The sequence below is a fragment of the Lagenorhynchus albirostris genome, chromosome 14 (assembly GCF_949774975.1).
Source record: "Lagenorhynchus albirostris chromosome 14, mLagAlb1.1, whole genome shotgun sequence".
Lineage (NCBI taxonomy): Eukaryota > Metazoa > Chordata > Mammalia > Artiodactyla > Delphinidae > Lagenorhynchus > Lagenorhynchus albirostris.
Window position 1 is genome coordinate 19,851,755 of NC_083108.1, and position 20,506 is coordinate 19,872,260.

General features: G+C 41.1%; 1 protein-coding gene across 1 annotated transcript in view; it reads left to right on the top strand.

The window, feature by feature from the left end:
* MBD2 (methyl-CpG binding domain protein 2) overlaps nucleotides 1–19,894 on the top strand; it is an 83,504-nt gene extending 63,610 nt beyond the window's left edge. Inside the window, exons 4-7 of the mRNA XM_060120725.1 lie at nucleotides 10,009–10,099; nucleotides 11,409–11,586; nucleotides 15,630–15,768; nucleotides 19,419–19,894. Coding sequence (XP_059976708.1) covers nucleotides 10,009–10,099; nucleotides 11,409–11,586; nucleotides 15,630–15,756 — 396 coding nt within the window. The 3' untranslated portion in view covers nucleotides 15,757–15,768; nucleotides 19,419–19,894. The remainder of the gene's footprint in view (nucleotides 1–10,008; nucleotides 10,100–11,408; nucleotides 11,587–15,629; nucleotides 15,769–19,418) is intronic.
* The last annotated feature ends 612 nt before the right edge of the window (nucleotides 19,895–20,506 follow it).

A 20,506-nucleotide genomic window follows, 5' to 3' on the forward strand; every position in this document is an offset into this window, starting at 1 on the left:
ACTTTAAAAGGTATATTACATCTTTTTTTTTAATGTTGATAATTATTTTGTTTTGTTCTGTTTTGTTTTAAATATTTATTTATTTGGTTGCGCCAGATCTTAGTTGTGTCAGGCAGGCTCCTTAGTTGCAGCTCAAGGGCTCCTTAGGTGTGGCTTGCTGGCTCCTTAGTTGAGGCACACGAGCGGGCTCCTTAGTTGTGGAATGCGAACTCTTAGTTGTGGTGTGTGAACTCTTACTTGCAGCATGCATGTGGGATCTAGTTCCCTTACCAGGGATTGAACCTGGGCCCCCTGCATTGGGAGTGCGAAGTCTTAACCACTGCGCCACCAGGGAAGTCCTGGTGTATTTCATCTCATACATTTTAAATATTTGTTTTTATTAGAAAAATTGCTTATAGTCTTATTTCTTTGATAATTACTGTTAGAAGTCTTTTGTTTTGTTAGAAATCTTTTGTCAATCTGTTGCCTAACAGTAATAGAAAATACAGACGCATACAGAGAAGCATCATAAAAGGCAGACTTCCATAAGTCTTCTGACAGCAGGCAGTGGCAACAGTGAAGTAGGGCAAAGGAGGCTTGAATCAGGAATTGGATTTGGTAATTAGAAGGTTACTGTGACTCTGGGCAGGTCAGTGTTAATATAATAGTAGGAGTAGAATCGAGGTTAGAAGGAAAGAATGAATGGAAGGTGAGGAAATAAGAAAGTTTCTCTCCTGGTGGAAGGAGGAAGACAGATGGTTTGAGGGAGATGTAGTTAAATAAGGACACTTTTTATGTTAGCCATGTTCAAGTGTATCTGTCACTTCAGGGGAAGAATTCCAAGGAGAGGAAGGGGTAACATGGAAAGTGTGAGAGGAGGACTTTTTAAATTGATGGGCGGGATCAGAAGGAGGCAGGAGAAGATATGACCAAGCATCATTGTAGAGAAGCTGTTGGAAAGACAGCAGGACACTTATTCCTCTGAGACAGGAGAAAAGTAAAGGAAGGGCGAAATGGTCCAGGGGCGATCTGTGGGGCAGGGAGGGTAACTGAAGAAATTCGGGGCCTTTAGGCTTCAGTTGCTGGTGTTTCTAGTCAGCTGTGGAGTCAATTATTACAGGCTTCTTGGCTTGGAGCTAATATTCAGCTTGTGGTATTTAAAATGAGCAATAAGAAATAGAAGTTTGGATATATAGCAGTTTTAGATGAATTTAGTTTCATTATTGAAATCTCAGTGTGTTCTATATAGTCAGTTTGATTTTTTCTAATGGAGATTATAATTTCAAAAGGGAAGGGAAGATGTAATTTAAGACAAGATATGAAAATTATATGAAGATCTAAGTTTTAAGTTTTTGTATGGCTCAGTTTGGCGGGATGCTTTTTCCCTGGACTTTTAATTTAATATTGGCCAGGCCCCACTGATAGCTACATACTAAGAATTTGTGGAAGTTAAAAGGTTCAAGATCAACCCATGGTTCTATTTTGTTACCATACCTATATTTGAACACCTGAAGTCATTCTGAATGGAGCTGTGTTTTTCTCAGTAGTCAGTGACATCTTTGCACATACATATGGTCTCTGATCCTGTGGTAATAATAGAGAACTCCCTCTAAAATCTGTACACACAGATGCTTTTCAACTTACAGGTTGGGATATAAGATGTCGTGTTTCAGTCATTTGGAACTCCACATCTTCCAATAGAAATATTATAAATGGTTCTAGTGTCCTAGACCAGCCCATAAAAGATGATTAAATCTAAAGTGTGTCTGAATTACTAAAAATAATTACTGTTTATAACCATGTTTCTATCAGGAAGTGTGTTCAATTTCAACTCTTGAGAAGTGTTTCTCCCACTTCTGCTTTATCTTACTCACCCCCTGGCTGTCTGGCAGTGACGAAAGAGGCACCCAGCTCCAGGCCACTTAGTGTGGTTCTGGTAAGGCCCGGGAATGGAGAGCTGGGATAGAGACTCTTTGAAAGTCAAGAAAGGGGCTGGTGTGGTGATGCATATGCCAGGGGAGGGTGTCCCTTCTGTCTCAGCTGTGAGATCTGGGCCCCTGCCACTGTAAACCTCCTGTCTCCTCTCCCCTTTCTCTTTCTCTGGACCCCTGGTTCTTAGCCAGACCTGATTTTGTCCTCCCGCCCCGACCCCAAATACCTGGGGAAGTTTGGCAGTGTCTAGAGACATTTTGGCTGTTATAACTGGGGTGGTGCTACTCGTATCCAGTGGGTGTAGACCAAGGATGTCGCTAAACATTGAGAACCAAGAATTATCCAACTTGACACGTCAGTAATGCCAAGATTGAGAAACTCAGCTCTAGGCTACTGCCACTGGTTTGAGATTTTTGCCTTCTTGCTTCACTGAGGAACAGAAATGTCGTTTGTTTCCAGATTCTTTTCTACCTTCTGTTCTTGAAACAAGCTCATAGCCTTTTGAGGTTTCTCTAAGGGCTCTACTATCATCACAAGATGGAAATAGATGGAGTAAAAATAACAAGAAAATTACAGTTTCAGGAAATCTTAATGAAAAGCTTCCATGTTATCCACTCACTGTACTTTAAATAGAACAAAATTCTCATCCCTCTTTAGGCTTCTGTCCTTCTTCCCCATTATGGTTTCCTCATTCCCTGGGCTTCCCTTCTGCCTACCGTACAGCTCAGTCGCAGAGGCTTTGGCAGGGGTCCTCTCTCCAGTCCTCCAAATGAGGAGTGACAGGAGGGAAGAGAAATCCTTGGGCTGTTTTGACGCGGAGTGAGGGGAAGTTTCCTTTGTTATTGCGTAGATCCGGCCAGAACAATTTTCTATTGCCCTGCTACTTTTAAGGAATTCACAGAATGAGATTATACCACAGCGTTTCCCTAAGTACTGCTACACGGCACGGGGGTCTCCTGTCTCTGCTGGTCTCTCCTCCTTTCCACCCGGCACGGTAGTTACCATCCCTCTGGCTTCCTGGGCATGTGACCTGAGCAGTTCCTTACTAGGGCCCGTGCCTGGTCAAGTGCTGTGCTGTCATCATGAAATAATCTTAATAACTTTCGGAACAAGAGCCTCACATTTTCATTTTGTACTGGGCCTTGCAAACTGTGTAGCTTACCAGAGTTCTCCCAGCCAACCTTGGGCCCAGGAGGGGCGCAGACTGGCTTGGATGAGAAAAGGAAGGGGAAGGGTTTTAAGATACTTAGAGTAGCAAGAAGGCCCCCCCCCCCCCCCCCGCTGAAAATCTGGGCGGGACTGGCAGACCGGAATGCATGTCTCAGTCTTCCTTTGTAAATACGCACCTTTCCGAGCTCTTTTTGCTGTGTTTATATTTGTTAATTTTAGTAAGATGACCAATTACTTACTAGGTACTATTGTGTGATGAACAGTGTGCCAGACGCCGTGGGTAAAACTAAGTAGTAAACTGATACTTGCTCTCTATGGGTTATCTTCAAGTGTTTATAAAACCTCCTCGTGTAGTGTCCATAACCATTTGAGATTGTTTTTATTGTCCCATTCCATAGGGTAGGAAGCTGAAACGGGCTATGTTACTTGTCTAAGTTTATAAAGCTAGTAAATGACAAAGAATGGATTTGAACCTAGGTCCGTCTGACTCTGAAGGCCAGTCCCGTTCACTCAGCTACTCAGAAGTTCAGTCTTCCTGCTGTCCAGTTGACTCTCAAGTTGAGGTCATGAGTATACATAGGAGGTCAATTTCTTTTAATCAGTGAATTCTTTTAAAACACTACACAGTGCTTTTCAAATTAAATATAATGGTGGATGAAAATGTGTGTTTGATCTAGATGCTTTTCCTTGTGTTCATGAGAAATAGGTATTCGCATAAGTAACCTAAAAAAGTACTCTTACAGAAAAAAACTCAAAAGTCTTCCATTCTATAAGCTTCATAAATCACTCCATCTCTCCTGTTTTATGAAACATCCATTGGAGCTAACACTCCATTGTTAATGTGACTTATCTGAAGGAGTTTTCTTGGAGTACGGGTTTCTGTCTTTAATTTTGATCCACCAAATAAAAAATGTGTTGTTCAATGTCATTGATATTTGCGATTAATTCTAAGAAAGTAATTTGTAGAGAATATATTTTATACCAATTCTTTGGTTTTTATCATGTGAGCTACCCCACATATATTTTTTTTAATATTTATTTATTTTGGGGACTTCCCTGGTGGCACAGTGGTTAGGAATCCGTCCTCCAGTGTAGGAGACACGGGTTCGAGGCCTGGTCTGGGAAGATCCTACATGCTGTGGAGCAACTAAGCCTGTGCGCCACAACTACTGAGCCTGTGCTCTAGAGCTCGTGAGCCACAAGTACTGAAGCCTGTGAGCCACAACTACTGAGCCTGCGTGCCTAGAGCCCATGCTCCTCAACAAGAGAAGCCACTGCAATGAGAAGCCTGTGCACCACATTGAAGAGTAGTCCCCGCTCGCTGCAACTAGAGAAATCCCATGTGCAGCAACAAAGACCCAACGCAGCCAAAAATAAATAAATAGATAAATAAAAATTTTTTAATATATATATTTATTTATTTATTTATTTGGATGCACTGGGTCTTAGTTGTGGCAGGCGGGCTCCTTAGTTGCGGCTCATCAGCTCCTTAGTTGTGGCATGAGAACTCTTAGTTGTGGCATGCATGTGGAATCTAGTTCCCTGACCAGGGATCGAACCCGGGCCCCCTGCATTGGGAGCGCAGAGTCTTAGCCACTGCACCACCAGGGAAGTCCCTTGATACCATCTTGAAACCCTGTGCCAGCTTTAGCCAAAATACATTACACGGCCAGGCCTCTTAATTCTACATGAGGAGGAGGCAGGCGTCGGCACCAGTCACCTACGGTGGGCAATTTACACAGCACTACTTAGTTGGTAAATGGATTAAGAGCAACTTGACAATTTTCTTAGCAGTTACTGATCTTTCATCTGCCTTTGATTTCATGACTACAAGGGTCTCAGGCCTGTTACTGTTAGCACAGAGCCATGCATGTGAGTGTTCTTCCAGAGCTTTTACTGTTAAGACCAGGACTGTTTAATCACACTGACCTGAGTTTTAATTCCAGCTGCACCGCTGACTAGTTGTGCACCTTTGGTGAGTTACTGTAGGTGGGACCAATGATGTCTTCTTCAAAATGCTGTAGGAAAGACCGAATTACTGTATGTAAAGCCCTGAGCACGGTGCCAGGCTGAAGGAAAGGGCTCAGTGGGTAAGTGGGAGTTGTCATCCTCCTCCTCTTATTCCACCAAGAGGATATGCCTGGGCACAAACAGAACTCTGGGCAAGCCCTTTTTCTGTTTACACCTAAATAATTTGGTATACTCTTAAATATACTTCGACACACGTCCTCCTGCAGTGAAAAATAGAAAGGCAAATATCTTCCTCCTGTTCTCTGTGAGGAGAGGATAGCATGATGTGTTTTTTATCTTCTGGTAGAATCAGGAATAACTCGGGGGTCTCGGTGATCAGTGTACACAGCCCTGTGTGTGTACTGCCATTCTCTCAGCACAGACCAGACCAACCTTTTTCAAACTGAGATCCCCGGCCTGCATCAGAATCACCTAAAACACTGGTTAAAAAAATAAAATAAAAGCCAGCTCTCTAACCCCAGACCTACTGAACAGAATCTCTGGGGCTGAGGTCTTAGAACATGCATATAAAATAAGCCACCCTGGTTATTCTTGGGTATAAAAACCATTTAGAAATACTGGCCCACACTCTCTGTCTCACTCCCCTGCCTTTGCTTAAGCTATTTCCTTGGCTTGGAGTAGTCTTTCCTCTTCTATAGAATTCTTATACATTTTTCGAATGCTAACTCTTCCTAAAAGTCCTTCCAGATTCTCCCAAATTGGAAGTTAATTTTGTATCTTCATTAGTGCAATTATTACAGTCTACCTCATAGAGTTTCGCTAGTTTTTCACCAAACAGTAAGCAGCCAGAGGGCAGTGATTGCCTGATTGCCACTTATCCTAATAACTATCCCTGGTGCCCAGCAAAGTGCTTTGTGTATAATGGGCACTAAAAGAGTATCTGTAATTTGGATGGATTCTCTACTGCTTTTTTCCAATAAAACCTTCTGTTCTGACTTCCTCCGAAGAGCACAGATCCCTTCAGAGTACGTATTATTAAGCTCAGGGTGATGGAGGACAGTCCTAATAAACATGATCAGCCTTACATCCCAGCGCATCAGAATTGGGATGTGTGTTTGTGTATGATATGAGCAATTGTTTGACACCCCCATTTCTTCCTCACCCTCATCTTTGGATATCATTTGTAAGGCATGTTGAAAGAGTCTGCCAAAGTCCTAGTTATAACACATCATCATGCTTGTCCTCTGGGACTCTAAGATAAAGTACTTGCAGCTGTGCTTCCACTGATGTCATAGAGGTGTTTCCTACATTCATGTGAGGAGCAAAGGTGTAGAGATGAACTCCACTTTCTAGTAAGATGGTTTCTCCAAAGCTGCACTGTCCCTGTCAGTGATATTTTAGGCACTCTTTTTCGTTTGGGACAACTTTTAATCACGTCCTGTGCTTCTCTATCAACTGGCTTGTTGGATAGGGCATTGCCCAGATTGTTGGCAATATAAAGTGATGCACACATGGGAGCTATCCAGTTCTCTTATATACTGGAGGGTGACAAAGAAAACATGATATTAGAGGAGGGTCTGATTAGTGGCGATTAGAAAGGGGTGTAATAACTGAGAGGGATAGCACATTAGGGAGTTTCTCCAAATATTAGATCCTTAAAAGCCTTACATTGATTATTTGACCTCACACAAGGCAGCAAGGTTAAGCCATGAAAACTATTGGATTTGGCAGGTGAAATCAGATTTTCATTGGGTAGATAAGGATTTATGAAAGCAATAGTGTTCATGAAAGTATGGTGGAGAAGACAGCTGTCCTAGTGGGGGACTCCTTACAAATTTAGGGAGATTCATCTTTTCGATATTTCTGTCTTTAGATTTCTACTGGAAATTCAATAAAAAGAACTCTAGATTACCACAGTTAATCACCTAGTAAACACATGGAATACATAAATGAGTAGATCAGAAATTTTAATTTCAGGCCGAGGAAGACCTCTCCCTTTCGCTGCACCCCTCCAAAGCATTCAGGGCTATAAAGTGACCAGAGATAACGAGAAAAGGTCACTGAACTTGGTGAGAGGAGCTGACTAAGTTTTAACAGTAAATTTAATGGAAATTCATGGAATAGGGGGTGGGGTAATAAAGTTGAACTGGGCCTGGGAGAATGGAGATAGTGCATGTTGATCATTCCTTGAGCAATTGGCTTGGGAAAAAAAATGGTAATTGTACCAGCGGGATAAAGTTTATGTTTATAAAAAAAAAAAACAGAGAGTACAATTCCAGCACCCCAAGGAATTCCCTTGTGCTAACCCCTTGCAGTGAAACCCTCCCTCCACCCCTAATCCCTGGCAACCATCCCTATAGTTTTTTCTTTTTTAGGATGTCATATAAATTCAATCATACAATATGTAAAAGACTGGACTACTTCACTTAGCATAATGCCTGCTCGGTATAAATTTTAAACATATTTTAAAGTACAAAGAATCCCCCCTCTCCAAAACAAAACAAGCAGGAACCTGAGAAGATGGGTGTAGAGAAAGTGAGTTAGGGACATATTGAAATATAAACAGACATCTAGCTCATGAAGATAGTTCCAGTCCTCATGGAACCTTGGCAAGCTTGTTAGCTTTGAATGCATGGTGGACAGGATGGAGAGGAGGGCAGTGGTACCCCTGACCAGTTAAATATTTTCTTTTCTCAAACTAGCCTCCTTTCCTGCTCTGAACTTTCCCACTACCTCCCCACTTCTCAGGGTGGGTAGGGGCAGGGAGAAATACACACATACACACTTACACATTCATAAATACACGTATCTCCATTTTCATGGCATAAGCATTTCATTTATAAAGAGCTCATCAACCTTTCAGTTTCAACTTCGCATTTAGTTGAGGGCTATCAGATGACGCGTAGCGGTACCAGGATTTGTAATCTAGAGCTGTACACTTGTTTCTCAATCCAAGATTTATTCTGCAAAATTTTTCTTTCTAAATTTTTTTCCTTCAAATAAATAGGAATTTAAACATTAAAAATTATAGAGGGTAAACAATTTAACTTTTGCTATCTAGAATTGGAATTTTTAGGTGTAATTTGTTAGTAATCATCTCTGTACAAGGTTTTCAAACTTGGTTTTTGGCAGTGTTATTTTTACAAATTATATATATATATATAATTTTATTATAAAAGCACTTACTAATCTCATATTCACTGACTCCCTCTGTATGCTTTTTCATTAGGAATTAACTGCACTTTCGTTTTTCTTGTTTTTTTCCTGTAGTTGTGATATTCAAAGCATAGATGATTGTTATTTCCCCAAAGAGGAAAAGCAGGCAGACTTTCTTGAGACATTTATCACATTCATTAATTATTACCTTCACCTAACTATTTTTCTCATGACGGTTGATATATTCATGTCCTCATATGTGTTGACCATATATTCTGCTGCTGATGTAATTTGTGTGGAGATACAAGGAGCTGTTAACCATATACCAGAGGTCTTCAAAGGACAGTGAAGCAGGTTACTCTTGGTGCTAGCATTGTGGTTATTATATAATCTAACATATTATTGTTCTGCCATAAATAGAAGTATTTTACTGTATCTTTTCATTTGTCTGGAAGGCGATTGATACTTTTCATATATCCTGAAGTTAGAATATAAGCCTGAAGAGCCCTCAGAGTGGTCAAAATTTGTTAAAAGTAAATGTAATGAACCTTATTCCTACTCTGTGACAGGTGTTTACATATATTGCTTTATTTAATCTCCACAGTAATCTTATGTGATAGTTATTGCTGCCACATTTTACAGAAGAGGAAATTGAAACTCTGGAGGTTATAGAACTTGTCCAGGGTCATACATCTATAGCTGGGCTCTCAACTTGGGTTTGTGTGTCCCTCAAGATCCTGATTCTGAGTCCATTTACTCCCACATTCAGTCATTCACACAAATATTTTTTCAGTATTTACCACATGACAGGCCCTGGGTATCCAGGGTTAAAGACAGGTATATCGAATCCTGAAGAATTCCTTTATCTGTTTTTTGGGCTGTAGTAAATATGAAGCAGACTAGAAAAGAGATGAGGCTTAAGGACAAAGACACTGTCTATCTTATCTACTGTTGCATCCACAGGACAAGCACAGCACATAGTAGGAGCTCAATAAATACATGTCGAATGGATGAATGATATTAGTGAGAAGTAATAGCCAACTAGGAGAGAGAACTAAGTGTAGGAAGGGTATAAAATCAAACAGAACTGTCCTGGACCATTTAGTGTTTGAATAAGCAATTGTGTACCTCACTAGCCCCAGAGGGTGTGAAGAGACTTCAGTGTGCTCACTGGTGCCAGAAGGATGACCTGGGGCCCCCGAGTGGCTAAGGCGACCCAGGCTTTGTGCAACAGGAAGAGAGTCACTCATGAACATTACATCCTGTTTAAAAAGCAAGGAAGTATGTAAGACATTTTAGGCAAGTTTCCATTAAAAAATGGCCTTTTCCCCTTAAAGTATGCTAAAGGGCTAAACTTCAGTGTCTTGGAAAAATCACGTAGATGGAGGAGTTATTTCCCAAACAATATTGGATTAAGAGGTATTACATAATATAGTTTTTTTCTTTCCTGGTAAATTATAACATTAAATTTTAATGCCAAATGAATCTTTAAAAAATTCAAGTTATACTCTTTGGAAGATACCTGATAAAGGACTATATATAGTACATAGCACATAAATATCTATTGTATGTAACAAGTGAATAGGTTGCATAGAATAACAAAAGTTTTTGAGTAATATAACTTGAAAGAATTATGATGTGTTGAAGTCATGTTTGGAATATCATTTAGCTTTTTGTAAGGAAAAAGTGGGGAAATTAGGAAACTACTGAAATGATTTCAATTTCATTATTCAACAGCATCGATGCGCTACTTTCTTGTCCCAAGAATGTATCTATTAACAGTGATGTTTTGCCTTACAGCTTTTCTGGGAGAAGAGGCTACAAGGACTTAGTGCATCAGATGTAACTGAACAAATTATAAAAACCATGGAACTACCTAAAGGTCTTCAAGGTATTATCCAAGTTCAGTTGAGAAGTACCTACTATGTGCCAGGCTCTGTGTTAGATGCAGTGGAGTCAGACATGATTGAGACAAGTCTTTGCTTTGGGGACTGTATGCCTTGCTGGATGAGGTACCTCTTGGGTTTTAGTAAACCCAGAGGAAATGAACCTGAAAAGCTTGTATGTTGCAGGGATGCGTCAGGGCAGTGTCTTACTTAAGATTTTTTTCTGCGTGTACATTTTGGCTTTAGGTTAGTTAGGTTCATCATGTAAATTAATGCATGTTCTGCTTTTAGAACCAAATGTAGCTGAATGATAGGATGTCCCAAGCTTCCTGCTCAAAGCAGCATCTGGCCACAGCACATGCTCTTTCTGTCCTCCTCTTATCAAAAGAGCAGCCAACAGCTCTCCTTCTGCCTCTCCCTCCACAAACTGCTGCTGCAAGTAGCAGTGGGAGCAGATGCCCGTTGGTCCAGTGACAGGAGTGAGTGGGATCTGGGGTGGAGAGCTCAGCTGCTGGTGTGCTTGTCATATCCTATGTTAATTCCAACTTCTAGAGAAGCATTATTTTTCAAGTATTGGAACTTTGGCTTCTAAAACTTGATACATTGTGGATTGCTCAAAAATCCTCATAATTCATGGTTAGAATATTGTGTCATCCCTCTATGCTCTTGGAAATTATTGCTTTAACTGGATTAACAAGTTTAGGACTTTAAGCAATGCACTTAAATGTAGCCATGGTTCCAGTCTCCTACATGTAGTCAAGGTGTGCAGTTTTTAATTCTGTTAATTTGGATATTTTGTTAGGTATTTGAAAAAGCTGTTAAAGGTGCAGGTACAGCGTACTTGCATTGGCTTTTCCTTTGAAATCCCTACACAAGAAAGATAAGTTTTGAGATGTGGCTAGAAATGAATGTTAAACAGCTATAGGGGAAACTATTCCAGGATCCTAGGGACACATTAATAGGGACACTGGAGTGTAATATGACCTTAGAAGGGACTTAGATATTAAAATAATTGAACTTGCTTGTGGAAATGTAGCCAACTTTTAAAAAGTTTAATACTTTGGAAAATGTATTTTTAAGTTATGTTAAAGTTTTATTATAATACCCAGGTCTTTTGTTACTGTTTCTTTAATGTTAATTCTTTGGTGTATAATAACTAAATAGATACGCCATTACCCTTTGCTGCTTCGGCTTGTGTCAGTTTTAAATAGCTGATCCCAAATGAATAGAAAGATATCAGTTGTTTTAGGTCACATAAGGTTTGCTCAGCACATCTAGAAATTTCCTTTAACTCATATATGTTTCTAATTGCAGGAGTTGGTCCAGGTAGTAATGATGAGACCCTTTTATCTGCTGTTGCCAGTGCTTTGCACACAAGCTCTGCACCGATCACAGGGCAAGTCTCCGCTGCTGTGGAAAAGAACCCCGCTGTTTGGCTTAACACGTCTCAACCCCTCTGCAAGGCTTTCATTGTCACAGATGAAGACATTAGGTAAGGCAGCTTAACATGGCTTCAAAAGCTTGCCTTTTACGCTTGTTACATTTTATACTGCCTGTTAGGTTCCGTGGCACATCTAGTAAGTGATGAATCAATCAGAAGGAGCTTTTGTGAAACTAATGAAAGGTGATAGAGAACATTTAAAACAAATACATGCTTGAAAAAGGTAGCAGTGCTGTGTATAAGGCATATCATCACGATGATGTCCAAAGGACAGATCAGTTGTACTCTCTCCACATCATTTTTGCAGTGTCTTATGAAATCTGGGGTTCTGCCTTTCTGCTCTAAGAACCCCTTCATTCAGTTATGCCTTTTGTGATTGCTGACTGCATTGGTTTGTCTGCAGTAGCAGTTCATTGCCGTGCTACTTTAAGTTCAGTTGTGTTTTCAAAATTCAGTTTATTCATCTTGATTATATTTACCTCACTTAAGCTCAATTTAGAGATTTATTTATCTCTACTTAAACCTGTTTCAAGTAAAAATTTAAGGTGACTCCGAAGACACACACACACACACACACACACACACACACACAGTGAAGCCAGATAAGAAGCAAATGAGAAGAAAGACAAAGCAAATGAGGAGCGGACACAAGGTGCGTCTTTTAACATCTTTTACTCTTTCTGAGGCTGGGCCACAAATTAGGTTTTTAGCAGCAAATTTTGAAAGGAAGACATATAGCTCAGATTGATAATGCCCAAGGAGTATAAGCAAACCATTGCTCAAGAGAAACAAAACTATTCCAGATATTTAAGACCACAAAGAAATTCTTATATGGGATTTATGAACTTCAGTATTATTACTCTAGAATGATTGTGTAGTATACTGTATTCTCTTTAAATATAGGGCAGTGTGTACACTTCACTATTTCTATCCTCTGAATATAAACCAGAAAGCTTTACTGGAGTATTATTCCTAGACCAAACCGGCAGAAGGCACTTTTGAATTAAAAAATATGTATTATATTTGTATTTTTTTTGTAAATCCATGAAAGTTGGCATGAGAATGTTTTTAAATGCCTGAGTCTAGCTAGGTTTATAATTGGAAAGCCTTTCCTGGGTTTTAAAGTGGTTCCTTTTGCAAAGATGTAGAATGGTTCAAAGTTGCATTCGGATGCCTTTATTACATAGAATTTACGATCAGTGTTATTTTTTAAGAAAAACAAAATGTAAAATCAAGGAAGGGAATCAACTTGCTCTTTGGACAATTCTTACCTTTGAGGAAGGAAATTACTCAGGAGACAAGTTCCTATCTGTCTTGGAATGAGTGCCCAGTTAATCAGCAGGGATTCCTCCAGGTCATTATGGGGGTTGACTGAGGTTCTCTGAGTGATGTCTTGGGAATGCTGACGGCTTCAACACCAGATCTTTTGACAGTGGAGGAAGCTGTCTCAAAGCCAAATCTGGATGCTTTCCTTTTAGGGTAAACTTGTCTAGCAAATTGTCCATTTGATTTCATTGTCATAACAGAAATTATTAAGCAAACATTTCTTGTTGAATTAGTACAGGTTCAAAATACATGACTGCAAATGGAATTGTTACCCTTTCTCCAATTGGGTAGCCAATAATCTGTCTGTATTAAACCTTCAACTAAGAATCTCAACGTTAAGCATATATATTTTCATCAGTCTTGATACTGTTTTCACCCACGGGTGTATTTGTTTTCTAATACTGAGTAACAAGTTCTCACAAACCTCACAGCTTAAAACAATACCTATTTATAGCTCTCAGTTCAGTCGGTCAGAAGTCTGGGACAGGCATGACTGGATTCCCTTCCCGGGGTCTTACAAAGCTGAAATCCAAGCGTTGGTAGAACTGCAGGCCTTCTGGAGCTTGGGCTCCTCCTAAGTTTGTTGCAGAATTCATTTCTTTGTAGTTGTAAGAATGAGGCCCCTGTTCTCTTGCTGTGGGATGAGGCCGTTCACAGCAGTTAAAGGCTGCCAGCATTTCCTTGCCCCATGGCTCCCTTAATATCCCCTCTCCTGCTTCTTTCTGGAAGGGCCCAGCCCCTTTTAAAGCCTCTTCTTATTAGATCAGGCCCTCTATGATAATCCCTTTTGATTAACTCAAGGTCAGTTATTAGTAACCTAATCATAGAATGATAGCTCGGTCATATTCATAAGTTCTGCCTGCCCTTAGGGGAGAGAATTGTACTAGGAACGTAAGCAGGGGCAGGTGGGGACATCTTGGGGACTGTGTTAGAATTCTGCCTACCACATCCAGCAGATGCTTTAATTTCAGTTTTCATAAATGTGGGGAGCAGTGCTCAAGACAAAAGAGAAACAGTGGCCAATGTCAAGAGTTTCAGACATACTTCTCTAGCCAAAAGCACCATTCCTTCCATTTTCTTTGTCTTCCTGATGGGGTGACTTTAGGGCAGTTGTGTAGACTCTCATACTCTGTCACTAGGCATGAGAGACTGCCATGAGACTGATAAGCCGTTTATCATAAAGCTGGAGTCACTGAGCCAGTGGCAGGGCTAACTGTATAAGAACTAAACATTGTGTTCTTTATGACTCTGCTCCACTGTATGAAAATCGCTTGAACTTCAGTTTCTGTTAATATGATCGAGGCTACAGAGCTCGATTAATTCAGTGACAGATCCCCTCCTTTTGAAAATTCATTTAAAATGTATAAGTCCAAACCTTTTATCTCTTTGTGCTATTTTTAGAGTTTAGTAAAGATGAGGTCTAAAGTTTCTGTGTTTACACAGTATATGTTAATTTTACTACCTTGGACATGGTCTCATGACATAGAGAGACGTGGGGACTAGACTACAGTAAACACGACTTTACACTGGTTGAGGGCCCAAGGGGTGAACACTCAGGGCATCTTAGTGGAGTCTTCTGGAACATTGCTCCTTCTGCTTTCCCAGGTTTGGGGCATTGTTACAATTTGTCTTCCTCCACTGTTGATGGAGAAAATCACTTCTTTCAGTAGAGCCATCAGTGTTCCCTGTTGCGTCTCTTATTTGTCCCCGGGCTGCTCCGTCTCCCATTCTGTATCCATCCTAACCACCTTTCCTTTGGTCTCAGAAGGTGACTCGTCCTGTTTTCTAATCAAGACTCATCCTCCCAGCTGGGCCTTTGCCTCTCTCTCTTTCTTGCTTTGTTCTAAGTCTTTTACTTAGCCAGTCTTGTCCCTTCCCTTGTGTCTTCAACCATTGCCTCTCCACTGGGTTCTGGAGGCGAATTTCTATTTACCATCTTCATTTGCTAGAACTGTTTTAGGAATCCCTCTCTTGCCCTGTCAAGGAGCTAGTCTCCGTTTTTTCCTGCTTTTTTAAGATGAATTGTATACCAGTAGCCTTTCTTCCTGTGCTTTGTTTTTCACCTAATGGTTCTGAACTTTTTTATGACTCGGTGTTATTCACTCTCACTTTTGAGGTTCCTTTAGAGTCCCCAAGACACAGGGAAACTTGTGGCATATTCTTAACCTACTCAGCTCATCTCAGTTCCAGAGTCTTTTCATTCCCTGTCCTTGGTGTACAGGATCACGTGGTCTTGGTTCCTTCCTGATGGCCTGCTCCCAGCAGGCCGGGGAACCCAGGGAGAACTCCAGCTACCTTTCCCCTGACACAGCAGAGTGGCAGCGAGATCCCAGCTCATCATGCCTCCACCTCCTCTGTCTTTCTCAGTGCTTCACTGAGCAAATCTCTTCTCCTTCTTTATTTTCTGTATTCCTTCCCTGCTTTTAAATTATTTCTAATTATCCTTTATAGGAATAACCCTGAATCTTCACATATTTGAAGTTTGTGAAGTTGTAGAAAAGGTCACTGAAATGAATCTACTCCTGCCAGAATTCTCTGTGAGATGAGGGCTATCTGCCTGTCTGAATGTCCCTCTTTTTGACAGAGTTCATTCCCCATGTGACTTGGTTTTGTGAGGGTATAAGCAACTTTTGCAAAGTCTAAGGAGAAGGAAATGTATGTTTCTCAGGAATTTTCATGACTTTGAAGTAAAGATAAACCATTTCGGCAGCTTCATTGTTCCAGTACTGGCCAAATTATTAGTATCTTTTTACTCTGTTTTTAAAAAGGAAACAGGAAGAGCGAGTACAACAAGTGCGTAAGAAATTGGAAGAAGCACTGATGGCAGACATCTTGTCACGAGCTGCTGATACGGAGGAGATGGGCATTGAAATGGACAGTGGAGATGAAGCCTAAGATTAGCATCAGGTAAAGCAACACCGGAGAGACGTGGAACTTAAGGTCTTTTATTTCCTCGCTTTTGCCCTTGTCGCCTGATTCAGCAGTGCCCACAAAGCCTTCTCGTCTGCAAATCCTGTGCATGTGCTGTTGTTTGGCCCCTCTATATTGAAGGACCATATAAGCGTGGCATCCTTTTGTTCTCATTATGTGAAGATGTTCACACCCCTGCAGCCACTTGCAAGGGATCTGGTCTCCAAGGTGTCACTAGAGAAAAGCAGAAGGAGGAGGAAAGGACTCTGCCAGGGAGGGAGAAGCAGCTGCAGGAGATGAAGGCGCCATCACCTCTACCACAGTAGCTCTCTGGGGTCTGTTGTCCCCTCTGTAAAATTATGGTCACAAAGTTGGCCAAAATCCCTCCTTTTTCCCCTCCATTTCTGTTCTCTCTAGCACAGACTTGGTGCAGGGAGAATGAGAAGGACATTTTAAAGTAGGATAAATAATTTACCTTAAAAAGTACAAATTATGAACCAGTCCTGAACTCACGTAGGAGTCTCACAGTCTCTGTTCCATCGGGTACATATTCTCTTCAGATGATTACACTCCCGTCTCCAAGGGTTTATATGGCATCTTGCTTCCCAACTTCTATCCTGCTTCGTTTTGGGGGCCATGTCTTTCTGCCACCCCCAAGCCAATTATTTATTTGCATCCTCTGAAGGCAAAACTGAGTGGTGGGTGGTGGCGTTGGGAGGGAAGGAGAAAGGGATGGGCCGAGAAGCAGAGCGAGCGGAGCGAGTGGGAGTCTCACCCCATGGCGCCCTTCGAGCCTGTCTCTGCCCCTTACACCTCGTCCTCATAGTCGGTCCTGCATTCAGTGCTGGGTCCTGGGGACACCCCCGCGCTCACAGAGCTTACCATACAGTTGTATGAAACAGATGCTCACATGGCTGTATGATCACCAACTGTGATCAGTGCGATAAAGGGAAAATGAAGGTGCTGGGAGAGCCGCTGGCGGGGGAGCTAATGCGATGTGAGGGCCAAAAAGAATTTGGGGATGTGGCATTTACGGTGAGCCTGAAAGGCGGGTAGGAGTGAGCAGGAGAAGTTAGGGGGAAACGGTTCTCATCCAAAGAAATAGCAGGGACAACTCAGTTCCTTTAAGGAGCAAAGGAAAGGTCACTGTGGTTGGCATGTAGGAATGCTGGGGAGGGTTAGAAAGTGTGGAGACGAATCAAATCCTGGTGAGCCTTGTGGATTCTTGTTAAGGATTCTGAGCTTCGTCATTGAAACCACTGGGAACCCCCTGAAGGCTGCGTAAAGCGATTAGATGTGCTTATTTATAAGGTCCCTACGGCTGCTGCCTGAAAAAGGATGTCCTTTCTAAGGAAAGCTTAGAAGCAGGGAGACCAGTTAGGAGGCTGCCGTGGTCCCGCAAGAGGTGATGGTGGCTTCACGAGGGTCTCGGCAGCGGACGTGGAGAAAAAGAGGAAAAGGCCAATTTGAGATGTGTTTGGAGGTAGAATCGACTTGACTGGGTGACTGACCGTTAGTGAGGGTGAGAGAGTGGGACGAATGACTCCAGGTGTTCAACCGGAGCCACTGGAGGGATGGGGAGGGGTCCTGTTTAGAGGGTCATACTGAGGGTGTTGCGTGCGGGGGGATGAATTCATTGTTAACACAGTCTTTCCTTCCCATCAGTGCTTTGTCTTAATTCAGGGAGTGGCCCATGCCACAGTGACACAGATCAGGTAATAATCACAGTGTCTTCCATTTACATAGTCAGGGACAGCAGCAACATTTCGGTCACACAGTTTCCTGACCACGCAGAACCTTTTACGTCGAGTTCAGTGCTATTTTAAGTGGTTTTGTTTTGTTTTCCATATTGAGGACAGGAAGATGCCGTGTTGACACTGAATCTTGTTTTCCACTCCGATCAGGATGTGTTTTATAGACTTTGATGAGCATACTTAATGTGTGTAAAGTCTCTCAGAGGCAAGTCTGCAGCGTGTTTCTTTTCTCCAGAGACTTCAGTGCAGTGTGGGAATCTGGACCATTGCGCGTGCACCACATCAGAACCGACTCTGGGAAAGCCCTCTTCTTCTCCAGAGCTTTTTGTTGTTTTTCAGACTTTTTTCCTGAAAGCAATTTAGAATAATCAAGGGTCATGTAGTTGAGGTTTTACGGGACCCTCACTTACTTTGCAGATTACTTTGCAGGTTGACGTCAGGGCAGCACCCTAATCTATGTAAGCGAGCCTGTGGTTAATGCACGAATAAACTAATTAAAGTTGAGGGATTAAAGTTTTAAGAGTAGCCATCACTTTGGCATGGTGCTAGGGGGAGATCTGCATTACGTGTATCATATTCTAAACTTGAGAATGGTATTATTAGACCAGGCCATTAGACTTGTAGGTTATGGAAGATTTAGATGTACTTCTTAATTATCAAAATTAAATTTACCTAAATCACTAATTTAGCCCCCCACGTACACCTAAAGTGTTTAATAAACCAGAGCACTGCCACATGACTTAATTAGGTGTTCATAATAACCTGTGGAATAGGTAGGACTTAGCTTGACTAAAGGTGGGACATGGTCAAGTTCACATGGCTGCCAAGAGATGGAACCTGTAACATGCGGTTCTGTTTAGGTCTGTTCACCGCATTATGACATGGATGCTCTTTCTGACGGTCCTTATTAGCAAAATGGACCTTAATTTGTATGTATATATATATTTGGCAGGCGCAGAGTTTAGGAAGCTGTCAGCAGAGGTGTAACTCCAAGTTTCGTGCAGTCGCAAGGAGAGATTTCAGCTCTGCTTCCTTAGTCACACAGCCCCTGGGGCTCAGTTGTGGTTTCAGCCCACCTCTGCGTGTGTTCCTCCCGCCAGAATCTGCTCCAGAGATTGCCGGAACACAGGGAGGACGGAGCTGAGGCTGCTATTGGTCGGGGCGAGCAGGCGTGCGTGCGTGCGTGTGCGTGCGTGTGCCCGTGTGTGTGTGTGTGTACACACACACTGTCAATAGCAGGTTGAGGTTTGCTGTGTCACTTAAGATTTTACACTCAAGAGGAGTGCCCAGCTTATCAAACATTTTAGGAGTGACTGCAAGAAGAAGAAAACTATAAGAACAAAAGTGTTAAAACGTTTAGCTATAAATGAGCTAGAGTATCACATACATAAACAGTTGAATTGGCAGTTGCACAGTACCATTTCACCCAAGTTAAGCAGTAATAAAACTTCAGTACATTTCTATCATCTGTAAATTCTGAGAAGTAAAATAAATTATTGTGAAATAAAATAAATCATTGTTAGAAATTTTCCTAAAAAGGTATGTTTGGATTTGGCTACGTCTGTTATGTTTTCTTCATTTGTATGCCCTGTGATTTCTCTTTTTATGCTGATTTAATTAATGATAGAAAATATTTTCATAAGCATACAAAGGGATACATATGATTTATTTGAAAATGAAGTGAGTATTAAGGATTATTTTCAAAATAAAACATTTGTAACAATGAAGGGAAATGTTGAGCACTTTTTATGTACAAAGTGCTGTAACTAAATGCTATCAGGCTCTAAAAATCCTGTTCTAAGTGAAATTTGGCCTCTAACTGCTTTTCCAAGTTTTGCTGACCTTACCTGAGAAATCACTGAATTACTTAAGTTTGTTTGTTTTTTCTTACAGGTAACTTTCGACCGACTTTCCCCAAGAGAAAATTCCTAGAATTGAACAAAAACGTTTCCACTGGGTTTCGCCTGTAAGAAAAAAATGCACCCAAGCACATAGAGCTTTTTAATAGCACTAACCAATGCCTTTTTAGATGTATTTTTGATGTATATATCTATTATTCAAAAATGATGTTTATTTTGAGTCCCAGGACTTAAAATTAGCCTTTTGTAATATCTGTCAAGCAGGACCCTGAAGATGAAGCTGAGCTTTTCATGCCAGGTGCAATCTACTGGAAATGTAGCACTTAACGTGAAATATTCGTCTCCCCCGCAATTTTAATATGAACGGATCAGGAGTTACCAAATAAATTTCCCAATGAAAGCTTATCGTGACTTCACTGTATATAAACAGATTTTTATACTTTATTGAAAGAGGACACCTGTACATTCTTCCATCATCACTGTAAAGACAAATAAATGATTCTATTCACAGACTGATTGGAATTCTTTCTGTTAAGGAGCAACAATACATAGCCCCTCCTTAGGATTCCTGGTTCACATTCAACTGTGATCCCTGGGACTTAGGTTTGAAATGGAGGTAGTAGCAAATAGTTCATACATTTGCAGTGTGCCTCTGGATATCATGACAATTGCGCTGCTTTCAGCAGAATTATAAGTTGTTGTGTAGCATGGGTAATTTTTTTCCCCTTGCCTGTAACGAGTACTTTTGTTGGTTCTATAAAAATAAGGCATTTTCTTCCCATGGGCATGAGTTAGGTACACAGGTGCGCTTCAGATGTTACTGGAAGTCCATGTCTGTTTTTCTAGAACATTTTACATTTTCCAGTGTCTACTGGCTTACAGAGTTAACAGGTGCAGGTCAGACCCTTTGCCACAAAGAGAGGCATTTTTCTGGGCAGAGTTGCTTAATAAACCAGATTGTAATACTTTGCTAATTACTACCCAGCCTCCAAAGTATTAACATCTTTTTTTCTGTTGAAACTCACAAGCATTAACTTCGTTACCAGTTAAATTCCTTGATATCTAATTACTAAAACTGGCATAGCATTGAGAAATGAGTTTTAAAAATCAAAACATACTTAA